This window comes from Fukomys damarensis, unplaced genomic scaffold, assembly GCF_012274545.1.
Source record: "Fukomys damarensis isolate Sample0158 unplaced genomic scaffold, DMR_v1.0_HiC HiC_scaffold_16, whole genome shotgun sequence".
In the NCBI taxonomy this organism is placed as follows: Eukaryota; Metazoa; Chordata; class Mammalia; order Rodentia; family Bathyergidae; genus Fukomys; species Fukomys damarensis.
In genome coordinates this window covers 45,380,678-45,399,324 of record NW_022900928.1, presented here as the reverse complement: position 1 = coordinate 45,399,324, position 18,647 = coordinate 45,380,678, and the positions used below count along the sequence as shown (strand labels likewise).

General features: G+C 42.5%; 1 protein-coding gene across 2 annotated transcripts in view; it reads right to left on the bottom strand.

Annotated features, from left to right (window-relative positions):
* Nucleotides 1-18,647, bottom strand: part of Amotl1 (angiomotin like 1) — a 130,083-nt gene that overhangs the window by 69,041 nt on the left and 42,395 nt on the right. For both annotated transcript variants that reach the window (XM_010633655.2, XM_010633654.2), the window contains exons 2-3: nucleotides 11,341-11,490; nucleotides 5,910-6,849 (exon numbers count right to left, since the gene is read on the bottom strand). In XM_010633655.2, coding sequence (XP_010631957.1) covers nucleotides 5,910-6,790 — 881 coding nt within the window. In that variant the 5' untranslated portion in view covers nucleotides 6,791-6,849; nucleotides 11,341-11,490. The remainder of the gene's footprint in view (nucleotides 1-5,909; nucleotides 6,850-11,340; nucleotides 11,491-18,647) is intronic.

Sequence of the window (18,647 nt, the reverse complement as noted above, 5' to 3'; positions counted from 1 at the left end):
CCATCTCACTCCAGAAAGAACAGGTATCATCAAGTAATCAACAAGAGCTAGAAAGGCTACTGGGAAAAAGGAATCCATCTTCACTGCTGGTGGGAGTGTAAACTGGTATGGAAATTGGTATGGAGATTCCTCAAAAAACCAAAAACAGAAATTCCATTTAACCCAGCTATTCCCCCTCTATCTTCTCAAAAGAGTTAAAGATACAGTATTACAGAGCTACATGCGTTCCCATGTTTACAGCAGCACAATTCATAATAGCTAAATCTTGAAAGCAGCCTATATGTCCATCAACAGATGAATGGATAAAAAAAAATTTGGTTTAGACATGATGGAGTCTTACTCTGCCATAAAGGTCAAGCTTGAGTCATTTGTAGGATAATGGGTGTACCTTTGAGATCATAATGTTAAGTGAAGTAAATGAGACCCACAAGCTTAAATATCACACGGTTTCACTTATAGGAGAAATCCAATATATAAGTAGAGTGCAAAATAAAAGACTATAGGAAAAAAAACTATTATAATCAGTATAGCCAATACATCTAAAAGTGTATCCTAATTTGGCATAATTGTCTTACTTGTTTTAAACATTTTTTGGCCTGTTAGTCTGGCTGTTAACCCGTGTTTATGATAATTAACTTGACAAGGACTTACAAAAGAAATAAATAAATGAGTCTGATTCCAGTCTCCACCTTCAAATGAAAAAACCTAATGACAGGTGAAAGCTGAGCCCTCGCAGCTGCCACCAAGGTTAAATTTGTCTGCAGTCTTCCAGGATATCTGGAGGAAAAAAGGGGGAAGGCTTTCCTCCAGGGGTCTGGAGTACTGAATCAGTAGTCCCATCATCCTAAAAAACACTATGGTGGGCAGCATGTCACATGTGATATATTCTACAAATCTGATTAGGCATTCACCAAGTAAGTGATGCCAGGTAAAACTCAAGTCTGCACTTCCCTGCCATGTAAAATGACCCTATTTTTAACTCACAGCAGGTATACATACATGTATGATAAAAAAACTACAGGGGGCCTGGGGATTTAGCTCAGTGGCACCATTCCTGCCATGCAAACACAAGGTCCTGAGTTTGAGCCCCACCACCAAAAGAAAAACACACCAAAACTACAGAGAATATCTAAACTAATAATATAAAAATTATTACAGTAAAAAAACACATTGCCGTTAATCCCCCTTAAAATACTTTCTTTGCTTCAAACACACTTATCCCATCATCTTGCCACTTTTGGAAGCAGTTCTGGAAGTCCTCTTGAGTTTCTTTGCATGTTCTGAATCAATTCAAAACATTTATGGCAATTTTTTCAGGAGGGGTACTGGGGATCAAACTCAGGACCTTCCACTTGTGAGGCAGGCAGCAGCACCACCGAGCCCATTTATGGCAATTTTTGTCAGATAAGAACGTTATGGTATGTCTTTATCCATATTATTCACTGGCTCTCATACCAAGAGACCTCCTGCCCTCTGCAAAGTCAAAATGACACTGAACAATAAATGCTTTGATTTATTTAGGACATCAAGGAAGCCAGGCTCAACTAAAAACATGGAAGAGAGCTTCCAGAACTGCTTCAGAAAATGGCAATAAGGATGGGGCAAGTGTGTTCAAAGCAAGGTGGAGTATTTAGAAGAAAATTAATAGCAATATGTTTTTTACTGCAATAATTTTTAAAAATTTAAACATTCACCATATTCTTCGACCACACCTCACACTGCAAAGCACTCCAGGTTTGCACCCTGGCTTCTACACCACAGAGCTGGTGGTAGTGATCTGAGTATTATAAACCTACCCCTTTCTCTAGGACTCCATTTTTATCATATGTGAAAATGGCTATGTTAGCAGTACTCAGCCCTTACAGCTGTAAAGACTAAGGAAGATAACCCACACAATGTGTTGACACCCAGTGAGCACGCGTTGAAGGTTAAGACCTCCAGCTACCATCACTGCCACCAAAACCACTCTACTCTCACCTGCTGAGGGTGGAGACAGTTCTAGAAAATGGAAAATTGGAGCAAGTGCTAGAGAAAACAGGTTTTAGTTAATAAAGGATCCATTAAAGTACATAACCCATATGCACAAAAAACATGAACAGCCAAGTTTCAAGATGAAAGAAGTCTACCTAGTAAAACATACTGCCTAAAGAAATTAACCTAGCTAGTAACTACAAATTAAAACAGTGACTCGATACTTTTTCTCTTTCAAATTGGCAAAGTTTTTGTAATTATAATGACTAATGTTGGTCAAAGTACAATAAAATAGGCACTGTAGTGTTTTTACAAAGTTATCTAGCACCAGAAGCCAATAAATGCTCACTACAATGTACTCAATAATTTCATTTCTAAGTAATGGTTCCTAAAGAAGCAAGCCAAAGCGTGGAAAATTTGATATGCATAATGATGTTCATCACATCATTTAGGAAGAAAATGGTATAGATTATGCACATTATAAAATATTAGACGCTAATAAAATGAATGTATAAAAGTATAAAGGATTGTGGCCAAAATCTGAGACAATGCTACCTAAAAATAGCTCAAGATACTAAACTGAATATAATTCATAATTGTAACGTGGAAAAGAGTAATTTATAAAGGAAAATGTTAGTAATTGTTTTGGGAAAGGATATTAAAAAGTAAATTTTTGCACCTCTAGTTTTCAAATATTTCAAAATATGGATCAACTTCTTTGGAAAACAAGCAGGCATCTCAACTAATATTCCAAACTGCTCTGATAAAAACCAGATTACCCACTGGAATTCATGTGTGCATTTCTTTTCATCAACAGTACAGAATGTATAAGCCAAGTAACTACCTCTGGAAGGGCTCTGTTTCCATAAAGTGAGTCAGAATTAATATCCAAACACTATGGAGGTTGGTGGAAAAGAACAATTTTCCATAGAAACAAGCAAATCCCTACCTTGCCCTCATTCCTACCTATTTCCACTTACAGGTTGAGGGAAAAGCAAGATGAAGTTAGAGGAAAGCCAGAGCCTTCATCCATGGGCAGCTCACACTAGCTCACCCACTACAAAGGAAGGTGCTACAAGTCAATGGAGTCTGTGTCAGTAGCCTTTCCCAGGGGGTTTCCATAAAGGAGTCTAAATGGTTTACAATTCACCAGGCACCTCCATCTTTAGTGCATCAGAGCAGGTGAGAGACTTTGTAAGCAACAGACAGGCAGGATGCAGGTAGGAAATTCAAATTCTTATTTTTCTCATAAATTCTATCACCTGTCTCTTCAGGCCTTTCTGTCTTTATGCAAAAAGGAGTCAAGTCTCACAAGCGTAATGAACTGGACAAAATTACTGAATATTCCTTACCAACTGAGCACACATCTGCAACACCAGGCAGGCGATGGATTTGGTACCTCAGTCAGAGGTCTCTCCTAGTGCAGGAGTCTATGCTACAGTACGCCTGTACCCAACAGCCTGCTGTTTCCTAAACCTCCAGTTAAACAGGCAACCCTCTAACCACAAAAGAATGTGTCAGTGAAACTCAAAGGAGCCCTACTTGTCTCCTGGGTCACAAATAAGTCAAACAGTACATAGGCTTAACATTGGGATTTCAAGCTATGTTAAAGGTGTCTAAAATGGAGCAGCGTGGATACCACTTTGTTTACCCAGCCAGCCAAGGGCTGTGCCACTGGAGCCATGCAGGCTAGCTTGGCCAGGCTCACAAAGCAGCTTTATGGCTCTGGGGCCCAGCCTTCATGACCTTCTGTTAAGCGGTCTCAGGCATTTTGATGCATCCTGTCAATCCAGCTGCTGACCTTAGCAATAAGCTCAAATCCCTCAAACATTTTTTCTTCTTTCTAGCATCATAACTTTTGAGACAAATGACTCTTTCCACAAATAACTGGGGAGACCTCCCAGAAGTGTTTCCTTCCTGAGCATTTCTCCACCTCCTGTCACACCTCCTACCGCTGGCAAAGCAGAAATCACCCACTTTACATGCTGTTATTTAACAAAAACCAACAAAGAGAAGACTTCATTTGGAAAGATTTTCATCCTCTATTAAGCTCCGGGGGTTGAGTGAAATGTTCAGGGAAAAGGGTAAACTGTCATAAACTGATATGATTCTGGAACAACACTACAAGTTGTTTTAAACGAGCAAAGTGTATCATTTTGTGCCAATAGTAGTGATCTGATACTATTTGAGTTTAAATCTCTCCTTTGACCTAAGGAACTATAAAAAGAAAAGAAGAGCAAGCTTCCAGGCCCTGTCTTGGATTTCCCAGTGTGTTCAGATTATGACCACAGGAGGAAGAAAGCATACCACTGTGTATGTGAGGTCTAGGAGTTGGTCAGACTGCTGCAGTTGGGCACTGCCTCTCAGCCCCACTGCAGGATCAACCTGGGGAGTAAGTGCTGGGTCAGCCAGTGCTATCTGCTGGGCTCTAGTCACTCCCTAACCAGAAGGGGTGCATCCAGGGCCTGCGCTGCACCCAGCTGCCCGGGATGCATGAGGAAACGTTGCTCATTCAATTTAGAAACAGATAAACCCTTTCTGAGAATGACACATCCAAAAATAGCAGAGGCCACCTATCTTCTTTTTATACTTCACGCTCTTCCTGCACCAGCTCTAAACAACATCTACACTGGTGACTCCAACTTCTCTCCTGAGAGCTGGATTTCTAGTTGCCTTGTTCCAAGTGCCGTGCTACTTAGCTTTCACATCTGACCCATCACAGGATCCTGTCAAGTCTATTTCCCCGCGTCTCAACACACAGTGTTCCTCCATTCCCACTGCCCCAGGCTTCAGTCACTCTCCCCAACTCCTCTTGGGACTACTCAAGTCCCTGAAGGGTCCTATGAAGAGCTATCAGCCCCTCTAATCCATCTTGCACTGCCATTCAAGTCAGTTATTAAACACCAGCACGGAGCTCCCACTTGAAACCATCATGTTTCCCAATGGCTTATGGATAAATGCTAAACTCCTTAGCATGATGCCCATCTTTACCAACTTCTTTGTCCAAACACATCCTCTGCCACATCTTACCATCCCTAACCCACCTGTGCTCTGCATTATTCCCCCTCATTCCAGACACATCTTCACAGCCTTTTTGTTTCAAGAAGTGGCTTTCCCTCTGCACAGGACATTCTGCTACTCCATCTCTACGCTACCACTCTCATTAATCTCTCAAGGCCATACTCAAACATCATCTCCTTTGGGAAGCTCTCTCCTGTCCCTTCAGTTACAAGTTTTCTGTTCCTCTAGCACTTTCTGTATATTTCTATCCTAAAAAATAAATGTAACAGCAGTGATCTGTTCAGACATGGTTTCCCCAGAGACAAAGGTGTAAGTCTTGGAGGGCAAGGACTGTATCTTTATTTGTGAATCTAGTACCAGGCTGCACAGAGTACACACCCCATAATCCATCAACCAGCCACATGATAAAAAGGCTGTAAAAGGAATTAGGGTGAGACAGTGAAAAGATGGTCAGGATACTTGACTCTAGCCCCAAACTGCATCTGAGTTGTGTGCTGTGGACATTTATTAATCTCTCCAGGCTTTAGCTTCCCATCTGTGAATGACGTCTCTTTCACTCCTCCATTTTAGCAGTCTGTTTTCCTTTAAGATCTACAGTGAAGAAAGACTATGAAACGGTAATATGTTCCAGGAGTATGGAGGTTTCTCCACAAAGCCCGCCAGGAAAACACCTTGTAGGTGTCCAGGCAGAGCTCCCAAGGATACCAACAACAGAGGCTCCTCTCCTCCACTCATCAATCCCCAGGTGCCTTCTACTCTGCTTCACTCGACAAATCATGGCCCCAAAATGGCTTATTAGATATAATGCACAAGAAAAAAAAATCTGAAGACAAAAATTTAACATGCCTTGAAAGCAGTGAGTGCTAAAAACATGACAGCTTAAAAAGCCAAGCTGACCATCTAGGCTTGATAATCACCTGGTGACGCCGTACTCTGGTGGTGGCTGGTACCTCAGGACGGCCACTTCTGTTCTCGCAGGCTGAGGGGCAGGGTAAGGCTTGACCATATCATGGAGCATCCCAGGGTGCTGGTCACTGTAGAAAAGACCATGATCCTGGTTCTTGCTGGCTGGGGACATCATTTGCTTGGTCTTGAAGGGGTACTCAGGCGGAGGACCTCGAGGGTCCAGGACTTTCCCAGCAGGCTGGGCTGGCGAGGGTCCCCCTCCTGCTTTGAACCCCTTTCCAGTCCCTGAGCCAGGGAGGTGTTGCTTAGCACCATTTCTCTCCAATGACAGCTGCATGATCCTTTCACTGAGGGAGCGGACATGGCCCTGCTTCAGTTCTTTCAGCGCCTCATCCTTATGCGCCTGTCCACTGTTGGCACGGCTCACTGTAGCCCTTCCCTCAGTGCGAGACTTCTGACTGGTGCCCCCAGCCATGTAGTAACTGTGGCCTGTGGGCCCCTGCTGCTGCTGCTGCTGCTGCTGTTGCTGCTGCTGCTGCTGCCCTCTGAAAAACTGTGACTGGGCCTTGGCCTCCTCGTAAGTGGGCAGCTCCTCATTGTTCTGCTGTGGCTGTGTGGAGCGGACCTGCTTCTCCATCACCGTGTTGTCCACCTGGTGTTCTTGACCCTGCGGTTCCTGGCGTGCTGACTGGTAGACCATTTGTGGGTCTTCTTGAGTGAGATTTTCCGTGGAAGAAAAGTTGTTTGTAGGGTGGGCTGGTCCTGCACTCCCTGTGGCCTGGTGCTGAATGGCCAGCAAGTTCATGTTCTCAGTTGGGGTGCCATATCGCAGTTGTTCCTGGATCAGCCGCTGTAATACTGTTCCAGCTGCCGCATCCTCGGAACCTCTCATTTCCACCTCTGAGATCCTCAGGAAGTTCGGGGAGAGGAAGTTACAAAGAGGATCCTCAACTAAAATATAAACATAGAGAAAAGATATCAGGCTGTTCCCCAGGAGATACATGTCTGTCAGTATGTGGTAAATAATGAGCATTATAACTACAGCAACACTTAAAGATAAAATTTCAGACACACCACTACCTCCGTCTATCCTGCAATGTCTCACAGATGTGTTTCTCCAACTCACTCTACTCTCCATTCCCTCTCCTCCCACTCCTCCAAGACTTCCTCCATCCTTCAGCCTTTCCCTTTCCTTTATCCTCTCCAACTGCCCTTTCTTTTCATCACATAAACATAGCCATCAAAATCAAACACAAAGACCTCTGATTGTCACCCTACAATCTCCTAATCTCCTTCCTTCTCTTCTGATCAGCTTCAGTAAGCAACACATGCTTACTGTCTTTGTGTTCCGAATGCTCCATCCACTGCCCTGATCGGCTACCAAATCCAACAAGAGTTTTCCGACTCATATTATACACTTAACCTTTCTGAAGCGTTCAACATGGTTGATCACTCTCTTCTTGAAACTCCCTCCTAAGTCAGTGTCCAAGTCACCTCTCCTCCTGCCTCTATACCCATCTTCTCTGGCTCCTGTTTCTCCACTTGCCTCTCAAATGCTGTATTTCAGCCCAGCTCTGTTCTGAGTGCTCCTCTACCCTCACTCAACAGAATCTCTACTCTTGTCTTCAACTCGTCTTGAAATCCACATCTACAATGGCAGCCAATAGCTCTTAAGGCATTCTACCTTAACACATCTTCCTTACCCCCAATGCTTACACAGTCCAACTCTTGAGCCCCATCTCAGCTACTTCTTCTCAAGCCAGAAACAGGACAGTTTTCCAAAATTCCCTCCTCTCCTTCTCTCCAATACCCAGTTAGTTACTATCTGTTAATTCTACCTCTTAAATATCACTGCCAGTCCTCTTCTTTACTCCCATGTCCATCTTGAACTATCATTATTCATAATTATAATATAATCACAGGAACTATTTTTAAAGTGTATATGATGCTCTAGGTATTACACTAAATTCTTCCCATATGTTATTTCATTTTTCTCCATGCAGTCCTATAAAGAGGTATTAACTCCCCCACCTTATAGAAGAAGAGAGGCTGAGAAGGTAACCCACACAGCCCGCACAGGTAGGGACTCCAACTCTAGGCTCATTCAGTGGCATCTCATACCCAGATCACTTCCACAGTGTTCTTATTGATGCCCCTGACTCTAGCCTCATTCCAATTTCCAAACCCACTATTCAGACTCAACTTATCTTCCACACTACTTTGAAAAATTGTTCCAACAGGAAAATCTAATTATATCATTTATCTGCACAAAATTCATCAATTATCAATTACACAAGAATGCTGACATTCCGTCACAGACTGTCTACCTATCTGGCAACACTTCATGTCACCCCTGGTAACCTCTGAGTTTAAGCTCCAGCAGTTCCTAGGAATGTACAGTTTGCAGGATGTGCTGGCTTTCTCTAGCCTCTGGGCCTTTGTGGCATCCTTCCCTCTTTCCAGAAATATGCACCTCATTATGTCTCTGGGGAGACTCCATCCTTTAAGTGCCAAAGCTACCTTCCCTACTACAACAGCAGGCATGACTCTTCGTCTCCAATGTCCTCAACCCAGTTGTACATGTTGCTACTGAAGCAATAATCATAGTAAGTGGCAATTATTTATTTACACCAGACTCCAAACTGTACAACAGCCAGATCAGTCTTCTCATCTGTGTCGCCCTGGCACTCGGCACAACGCTGGTCTCAAATACTTAACCAGTACAAGAATACTTACACAGGACACATGAAATGGAATACCTAACCCATTTCATAACAATACTATTAAGCAATGATTAAAGATAGCATGTGGCACGGTGGTGTGAAAGCTCCACCCCCACTTACTATTGGCCTAACGTTATTCTGAGCCTGAGTATTCTCTCCTTGAGTAAGAGGAGCTGACCAACAGCATCTCCAGACACCCTGAACCTTTACAGTGCCATTAAATGGTAGCTCTGTTTTTTATAGACACAGAGAGCACATATTTTTCCCAAACACCATCTTTCTTCCCTAAGCATATCTATCTTCTTTCTTATAAATGGCATCCTCATCCTATGAGTCACACAGATAGAAATTTCATAGTCACTTTTTGCCCTTTCTCTCCTTTGCTTCTCATATTTAATCAACTGTCAAGCTAGTTTTTTTTCAGGCCACAGAGAAATGAAAAAGTGAAAAATAGAAATAAATGTAGAACTGCTCATAAGATATATGCATATGACTTGTACATACATGCTAGCACAACTATGTATGTTTTTATGCAGACACTTGTTATTAGGTTTACAACTGTCTTTTTTGGCAATGGTTATCAAGGATTATATTCCTCTTCTTTAGAATTAAAATGAGAAAATATGACAATAAATGACATTTTAGTGTCTTTGTAATAGCAAAAGACAGAAACTCTCTGTGGGTTCTCCAATTTTCATTAAGAAATTTACTGCAAGCTCTCACTTCTGCTCCAATGTGATCTCCCGTCCACCTGTTCTTGCATGCCCTTGGCCATGCCTCAGTGTGGCCCCTTGACAAATGCTGAGATGTATATAGCCTCTTAAAACCTTTTGCCTCAGGCCTCTTCTCCTTCCCAGTCACACTGTATTTATTACTTATCTTCCGCTACTAGAATTCAAGCTTCAGAGGCAGAAAGCATTGTCTGTCATATCTGTGGGTTGTGTTCCTGATGCCTAGAGCACTGCCCTACACCAGGAGGCATCTTCCAAGGAAAATTCAAGCAGGGTACATGCTGGATTCTGAAGCTATACTTCAGTCATATGACTCTCCCTGTCCTTGGCGAAAAAAATTCATCTCTGACCTTGGTCAAATTATTGGGCTTCTCTGAGCTTCTCTCTTCTGAAAAGTGGGGAGACTAAATATCTGCCTTATGGAAGTGTATATACAGTCAAACATTCCTTACCTTTAGAGACTATATAGGACCAGTGAGATGTAAACTCAAAGTGTAGCAATAAAAACAGATTACCAAAAGGCCACATGTGACAAATTACCAAATAAATGTAATGAACAATGAGCAACCCAAGGAAAAAGATGAGTGTGGGTTGGACTGCTCTACTCACTCACTCAATAAAAATGGACTGCAAACGTTTATATTTTAAGCACATCGATAGCTGTTAGTGTTTCAGCACTAAAGAGGACAGAACAGATCTGAAGGGCTTCATGGAATGAGCACATTTAAATAAGAATAGAAAATAAAGATTTTAATAAAATAACAATATAATTTCAATGGGAAAATTGTTTCTTTGGATGAAAAATAAAAGGAATGGGTCTCAACAAGCATAAAAACTACTGAATTCCTTCTTCACTGAAGTAAGAGACGAACTAGCAAACTTTGGCAAGAGTTATAAAATGGTTTTAAGGATTTCCTCATAGTTTTACCAGTCTCAAAAAGCCAGGCATGGTGGTGCATGCCTACAATTCAAGCACTCTGGGAGACTAAGTCAGGAGTATAACATGTTTGAGCCTAGCTTGGGCAACTTAAAGAGACTCTTGTCTCAAAATAAAAAATTTAAAAAAGGGAGAAAGAGGCGTAGCTCAGAGCGAAGGTCCTGGGTTAAGTCCTCCACCAAAAAAAGCCTTCAAAAATAGGATGTTTTTACATAAGAGGTAGCTCCTTCCCTACTATAGTTTTGAGTTATTTCTTCTGCACTTGTGAACTACTTGCAAAAAGAAATAAAAATGAAGCAGAAAAAGAAAACAGAAACAAAAGATTCTGAGAAAAAGTAAAAAGTATTTTTAAATTAGAGAACAATTAGGGACTAACTGATGTAATTCCAAAGCTCCTACACAGATACCACTCTTGAAAAGGGAGCCGCATATTAGAGCACACAGCCTTAGTAATATCACACCCCAGCATGAATACAAATATGGCACCTACCAGCAAAGAGAAAACCCATCATTCAATATGCTGATTGTTAAAATGAGGACAGAAAATGAAGACAAATTTGAATTACAATGGCTCCCTCCCCTCAGGGGATCTATGCTAAGAACTCTTGTGGGCACCTGAAACCAGGGGTAGTACCAAAGCCCGCACATGCTGTTTCTTCTACATACCTATGGTGATGTTTAATTTATAAATTAAGCACACTAAGAAATTAACAGTGGGCCAGGGATTTAGCACCATGCCAGCCTCGCAAGCGCAAGGTCCAGAGTTTGATCCCTGGTACCACACACACACACACACACACACACACAAAAGAAAAGAAAGAAATTAACAGTAAATGATAAAGAAAACAATTATAACAATATATGGCAATGGTGTTATTTAAAAGTTATAAACTATTTATTCCTGGTATTTTTCATTATATTTCCAACCACAGCTGACCTCAAGTAACAAACTGTGAAAGCAAAGCTCCCATAGATAAAGAGAGAGCCAAAAAAAATGAGAGACATAAGGTCATTTTGTTTTGCCAGTACAAGTGCTAATGAAAGGACTTACCAACTTTTTCCCTGATGTTACTGTTTGCCTCCACAGTCAAAGCAGATGCTTCGTTCCTCCCAGAATAGAGCTGAAGGTCTGAGAAAAACCAGTCGGGGTCTTCTAGAATCTGGATGGGACTGCTAGGACTGTGACAGACAGGAGGCGGAGCTGGCAGAAAGAAAGTAACGTGTATATTAGTGCCAACCAAGCGCCCCCTCCTTCCTGTGTGACTCAGGAAAGACCGCGAAGCGTTCTCCCACATCTCAGCTCGTGGTGGCGGCTCTTGTCTTTCTGATTCATATAATTCAGAACTATCACAAGGCCCCTACCGCCCACCAACATGACCCATAAGGTCAGTCACAGTGAAGGCATGCTGAACAAAGGCATGAATGCTTTCACACAGCCCAGTTCCAACAAAATTCAGGTCCCTATAAAAATTAACAAGTCACAAATTCCGAAAAGGTGAAGGTGAGGGATAGAAAGGAGGGAGATGGACAGGGGCCCAGCAAAGGAAAACTAAAATGGGAAGAGAGCCAGTTCTCAAAATATATAAAAGGAATGGTCACTTTGCCAGATCATATATTAGCAAAAGAATTTCCCAGCACAGGACAGAGCAAGCTCACTGGAAGGTTTCTCAAGTCTCATGTTACAGTGTGGAGCTGGGGTTCTGGATTTTGGGCCTCTGCCAAGCACTGGCCTTTCAGCTTCAGTTTATCTGCTCACACACAAACCAGAGTGTGCTTCCTCTTCCAATTAAACTTGACACAGCCCTCAGTCCTACAGCCACTGAGCGAACATAAGATACCACTTCAATAACACTGATTCCACACCACCATCCATGGGAATTTCCGGCACTCGGGGCCAGCCTGTCTTCCTGCTCTGCTCAGACTGGGTGGGCACCAAGTTCAAGGCTCTTTTTGGCAAAAATAACTTAATTTACTTTGGAAAGTCATATTTTTTTAAAAAATGAAAATTATTTTCCCAAAGACAATTCTATTAGAAGAACAGTAAAAATTTTCAGCAATTGTTCCACTTTGGTCATTTGAAATTTCTGCCCAAATTTGTTATCCATTTCCCACAAGGCTAAAGCTACTAGTAAATGGCTAGGTATACCAAGGACTGTACGATGGTGATGCACTTGATTTTTTTCCTGGTGTCTACATGTAGGATCACCTATATCATAGGTATGCACGTCTGTCCCAAGGAGAAAAAAAGACTTTGATAACTAGAATATTTATTTATTTTTTTATTTATATTTTTATTTTTTGAGACAGCATCTCACTATGTAGTTGAGACTGACCTGGAACTCACTATGTAGCCCAGGCTGGTCTCGAACTCACAGTGCGTCCCAAGTGCTGGGATTACAGGCTAAAATATTTATCTTATAAATTGTAAATAATGTAGTTGTGACTGTCATATTAAAGATGAATACAAACCAAGTGTGAATGACATATTGGATGTAGACCACTTTAAAACTACTGTTCCAATTCATAAGAGACTGTTTGTCAGCCTTCTCTTTTTCAGCCAACTTCTCACCCCTTTTTGGGCCTCATCCTCCACATCCATATATCTGAAAGTCTAAGGCTAAAATTAGGAGTCATGGATGGCTTACAGCCAAAGTCAAATTCTGAACTGCCTTCTACTTTCACAGTTGTCAAACTAAAGAGAGACAAGGTATAATTAAAAATATCCGGGAAACTTTTAAAATCCTACAACCCAGGCTCAGTCAGAATCTCTGGGAAGTAGGACCTGGGCATCTGCATTTTATCAAGTTCTTCAAATGATTTTAAGGTACAGCCAAATCTTGGAAGCCCAAAGCTAGAGAGAGAGCCATGCATGTGGAAGAAAAAAAACCCATAAAACACATTTCCGTACTTTCATTTCCACCCCTCCTACCACATCAGAGCAAGAGAGGAGTCAAGGGCCTATCTGCTTCAATAAAAGAAAGTGTGGTGCTTTCTTAAAATAGATCTGATTCAGGAAGGCACATGGCAGCATGTTACAACTTTAGGTGATACCATCTAGTCACCTGGCCAAGAACAATAAATGATAAGGAGAAAACTACCAACAAAATTAAAGTATATATGCACATACAAATGCACATACACATAAAGGAGAATATGCTTTCAACACAGAGCTCAGAATGGATCCCTGTGCTAAGCCACTCAGTCACTATAACACTGATACAAATTACTTTCCCATGCTTTATCCCATGGCCTTCCAAATGACAGTGGATCCAGGAGCTCGAGGCCATACAACACCACACAGCGGGCAGCTGTTGAAGAAGCCAGTGTACAGGGGACACCAAAGACATGCCATCTTTAACCATCTTCCCTCAACGTTATGAAAGAACTAATGTACTTCACACAAACATACTTAAGATACATGCTCATGTGTGCATTCACACATCCACCCAGACTGACAGCATGGTATTCAATGACATGTCAATGATCATTTAAGACCTTTTTTTGTGCACACTTGGTGATCCTCATGTTCATCTTAATTCCTACTGTAGCCACCACTTCTGGGTGAAGAAAGGCAGGAGAGCTGCACAGATAATGAAAAAAGACACTGCAGACAGACAGGGCTGGTTTTCAACCTTTCCCCCAAAGCCAAGAGACAGCCAAATGGGCTCTCCCAGCACTGACACAAAAAGCAATCAGACTTCTCACCTGAAGGACAAGGAAAATTGCTCATCACAGGGCTCTGGATTCGTAAGTCACATATCAAAAACCAGAGAGATACCCTGTTCCATTCCTCATGTACCTAATCCTTCCCTGGGAGTTCCGGAACACCAACTGAGTCTATTTTCTTTAGCAAACTTTAGGGCACATATTCTAAACAAATGAGAAATTGGAAGTAGACGTACAGCATGAGGGGAAATGCTGTTTTCTTTAATGGCAGCTCATAACTGGGAGTGAGAGCTGTGAAAATACCCAGAAGGCCCCCAGACAACGCTACCACCCAGAAGGCTCCTTGCAAGGCCTGGCTTGGACCCAGGGACACCACAGCACTGCTCATTTTGGGGGCCCACAGCCTCCTGAAGATTCTGCTGACTCAACAGTGTGCAATATGTACAATGCACTTGCTGCAAGGTCTTCATAAAGCCTCTTTCCATATGAGGCCCTTTTATCTTAGCAGGTTAACTTACAGTTAGCCTACCTCTTTCAAGCCAGAACCTTGTCTGAGGATTACCATTCCCATAGCTCTAGTGTGCAGGAGAAAAAGCCAGCTCTCTGGGGGAAGAGACTCTACTAGGAGGGGCACATGCAGCTCCAGCGCCCCTTCCTAGAAGGAAAGCGGAGATCTGTTTTTTCTGCAGTCAACAAGGGTGGCATTCAGAAATCTACTTTGGGGACTCAACATTTCTGCCTTAGATTGACTACAAATCACTTCACCTAATTGGTTCCTTTTGCTTTTACAGAATCGAGTGTCATATGTCAGTATAGAGAATCCTGCTTCTCTCTTGCTGAGCACGACTGCTTCTGGCTTGCTTCGGAAGCAATGAAAACGTCCGTTACAGTCTAGGCTGTTACCTTTTTGTGAATGTCCAGAGGCTTGCAGGTAATGTGACCCGAACAAGACTTTCTTTCTTACTCCATAGTTGCAATAACAAAGGTCCTAAATGTTTAAGGAGAATGAATTCAAGGTAAAATAAAGTAAGTTTTCTGGGGAAGGTAAGGAGCATGACAAAGGACCTGGTGAACTGCTCCTTTGCTACACCCGCTCTAACTCTCAGGGAGCAGATCCTGCATCTGCCACCAGCCAACAGACCAGGCTAGAAATGTCCTGTAGATTCAAACCCCAGAGGTCATTAAATGGTGACCCCGCTATCATCTCTCACACACAGTGGGGAATCCCTTGTCCTAGAACACCCCTCCCTTGCATGTAACTATTTGAGCTATAAGGTCAAGGTCAGAATTTGGTTTTCAAAGCTGTCTATAGTCGGCCCCTTCCTTTAGATGTGAATGGTCTTGGTGGTGCCCTCAGTATCCCAGCAACCTCTGATCTCTAACCTCACACCCCACCAACAAACATAAAAAAATAAAGTCCATCCAGTGAATTTACCCCTTCAGTTACCTCCTCGGGAATACCTTCCCCTGCCCCAACTGCCACTGCAATGAAGCTCTGATGCACCCAAAACTTAGCACTTTAATATCAACTGCCTAGTATTTTACAGTAGTCATTTAATCTAAGATGCTGTCATTTAATCTGCCCTGCTCAAGTAATATGGACTTTGAAGACAGGCACTGCACCATGTGCTTGTTAATTTCTGAAAATAGAATATACATACATTCTCTCTGCCTACTTGCTGACTAGTAGAGAAAGTAAAGCATTACTCTCTGGAACAGTCTCACCACCAAGCCAGTCTCTGAATTTCAGGTAATTCCATGCACCTTTTAATTCCCTAAAATACAAGGGCTTTACTCTCCCCTCTGCTGCTAATGCTGGTGCTTTAGGGTCTGCAGGCCAGTGGCTCATTTCCCAAAGATACCACTAACTGCAAAAGAAATCCCTCGCATCACATCTCTGCCAGCTATATGTAATCCAAAACCTTCCAGTGTATTTAAAAATGTCATTGTCTAGAGTAGAATAACATCCTCTCGCTTTATAACAGAGCTTTTAACTACAGCAACAAACAATTCTGTGGTTTCTACCTTTCTTTTCTAAAGGCTAAAGAATTTGCTGAGTGTGCCAGTGGCCTCATTAAATGCAAGCAACCAACCCTTCTGATTCTGGCAGAACTTGAAATTTTTCCAGGGAGTAGAATGCCCTGTTCAAAGAAGCAGATACCCTGAATACAATGTTTAGAAGAGACCTGGAGAACCCATGACATGTACCTGAAAAATACTAGTCTGCTTTTGAAGTCTTATATAAGGCTAGGTCTTCTGCGTGAACCAAGTGACAATCCGGGCATCGGAGACTTAAGGGTACACTTGTATGCAATACACACACTTTTTTAAAAAGCCAATAGGAATCTCTACTGTTAAACCAAAAACACACAGGAATAAATTTTCTCACTCTCTTTCCCCTAGGAATCATTATTTAAAATGGAAGACTTAAATGCTGGAATTTAGCTCAGTGGTGCCATGCCTGCTTTGTAAGCACAAGGTCCTGAGTTCGATCCCTGGTACCACAAAAAAAAAAAAAAAAAAAAAAGGGAAGACTTTTAGGTGGAGATGAGAGGATGAGATTTCCAAGATTCTCAATCCTTTCATCATATAGTCTTTTTTTTTTTTGGTACCGGGGATTGAACTCGGGTCCTTGCACTTGCAAGACAGGCCACAGAACCGCTGAGCTAAATCCCCAGCCCTCCATCATATAGTCTTATAAATGGGTATCAAATTTTAACTTCTGGACCAATCTACTCTAGAAAACAAATGCAAGTATACCATTATCTATTTAACTTAGACTCTCAAACTGAAATATGTGATGAATAAGTTTAAACTTGTCTAAAGTTTAACTTTGTATTGCTTACTTAGAAATACCTAAGGCCAGGCATGGTGGCACAGGCTTGTAATCCCAGTCTGGGAAATTTAGTGATTTAGAGAGACCCTACATCAGGTTGGGGATGCAGCTCAGTGCAATGACCCTGGGTTCAATCTCCAGCACCACACATACATACATACACATACACACACACACACACAGAGATATTATCAATATAAACCAATATGTTGAATATAAGCTTAACCTTTAAGGAAACATTGAGCTCAAGAAAACACTACAGCTATAAATACAAAGATGTGAATAAGCTGGTCCTTGGCCTTAGGATATTATGATCTGGTCCAAAAGACCAATGTGTACACAGCTACCCAAATTTCACTGCATGGTAAATGCTCTATTAAAGGCACTGTTATGTCTTGTATTTATTTATTTTGTTGTTGTTGTTTTTGAGACAGGGTCTCACTATGTAGCTGAGACTGACCAGGAACTTACTGTGTAGCCCCGGCTGGTCTCGAACTCACAGCGATCCTCTTGCCTCAGCCTCCTGAGTGCTTGGATTGCAGGCGTGCGCCACCACGCCCAGTTTATGTCTTGTATTTAGATGTCCTCCTAAAGGCTCATTCAGTCATAGGTGGGTCTTTCTCAGAAGTGGCTGGATCTGGAGTGTGTGACTGATTCCTGGTGCAGTACTAGGATTAAGGGTGTGAGTGCTATCTGACCCAGGGGCAGGTAGCCTGGCTACAATATAAGGGGCAGAGAGAAGCTTGGTGCTAGTTACTTGTGGTTGGTGGCTTGCTTGCTTTTATTGCCTAAAGGCTCATTCAGTCATAGGTGGGTCTTTCTCAGAAGTGGCTGGATCTGGAGTGTGTGACTGATTCCTGGTGCAGTACTAGGATTAAGGGTGTGAGTGCTATCTGACCCAGGGGCAGGTAGCCTGGCTACAATATAAGGGGCAGAGAGAAGCTTGGTGCTAGTTACTTGTGGTTGGTGGCTTGCTTGCTTTTATTGTGTACCTTTCCTCCTCTAACTTTGGGTGTTCGGTATTTTGTCTCTGCAATGAATAAAGTAACTAAGACAGGCACACAGTGTTCTTGAGGCCCAGGAGTAATTTATTAGTTCTTGTTGGCTGAGGGAGGTGATAGGGAGCTGCAATGACAAGGAAGAAAAGTTCTGTGCGGTGAACAGAGAAAAATCTGCTAATCTGCTGCAAGGGGGTAGAAGAGTGAGGGAAGATCCGCGGGCATGGGAAAAGAAGAAGCAGAGGGGTGAGCCAGGCAAGTGTTTTGCCTCTTTAAGGACCACACTTTGGTGTAGCTTGCCTACAGGTAAGATTGAAGCTACCTCCACAGACTCAGAATCTAGCATTTATGGGGGTGTTCTTAAACTATTTCCATAGTTTGAGAGGTTCACCTCCCACCTACTACCTATACTACACTCCCTAACTGCTTTCAGAGTTAGAAAACACAAAACTCCCTGAGTAAGTCTTGGGGGCAGGTTTTGTCCTCCAGCCACAGGTCCCCTCCCTGATGTTGTAGTTAGGATGAACTAGATTCTGTCCCCTGGATGCTGACTGACTCTTGAGGACATGAACACATTTTCCATAGCAGCACTCCTACAGGAGTCCAGGAGCAGCAGTGTTTGCTAGGCTAGTTTGGACCTGAAATATCCCCGAAGGGCTCATGTGTTGAAAGCGTGTTCCCCAATGTAGCAATAATCAGAGGTGGGGGTCTTTCAGAAGTGATTGGATCATGAGGACTCTGACCCCATCAACAGAGCTAATCCACGGACAGATTTATGTGATAGCATTTTGGGGACATGGTGGAAACTTCAGGAAGTGCAGCCTCACTGGAGGAAGTAGGTTATTAGGGGGTTGTCTT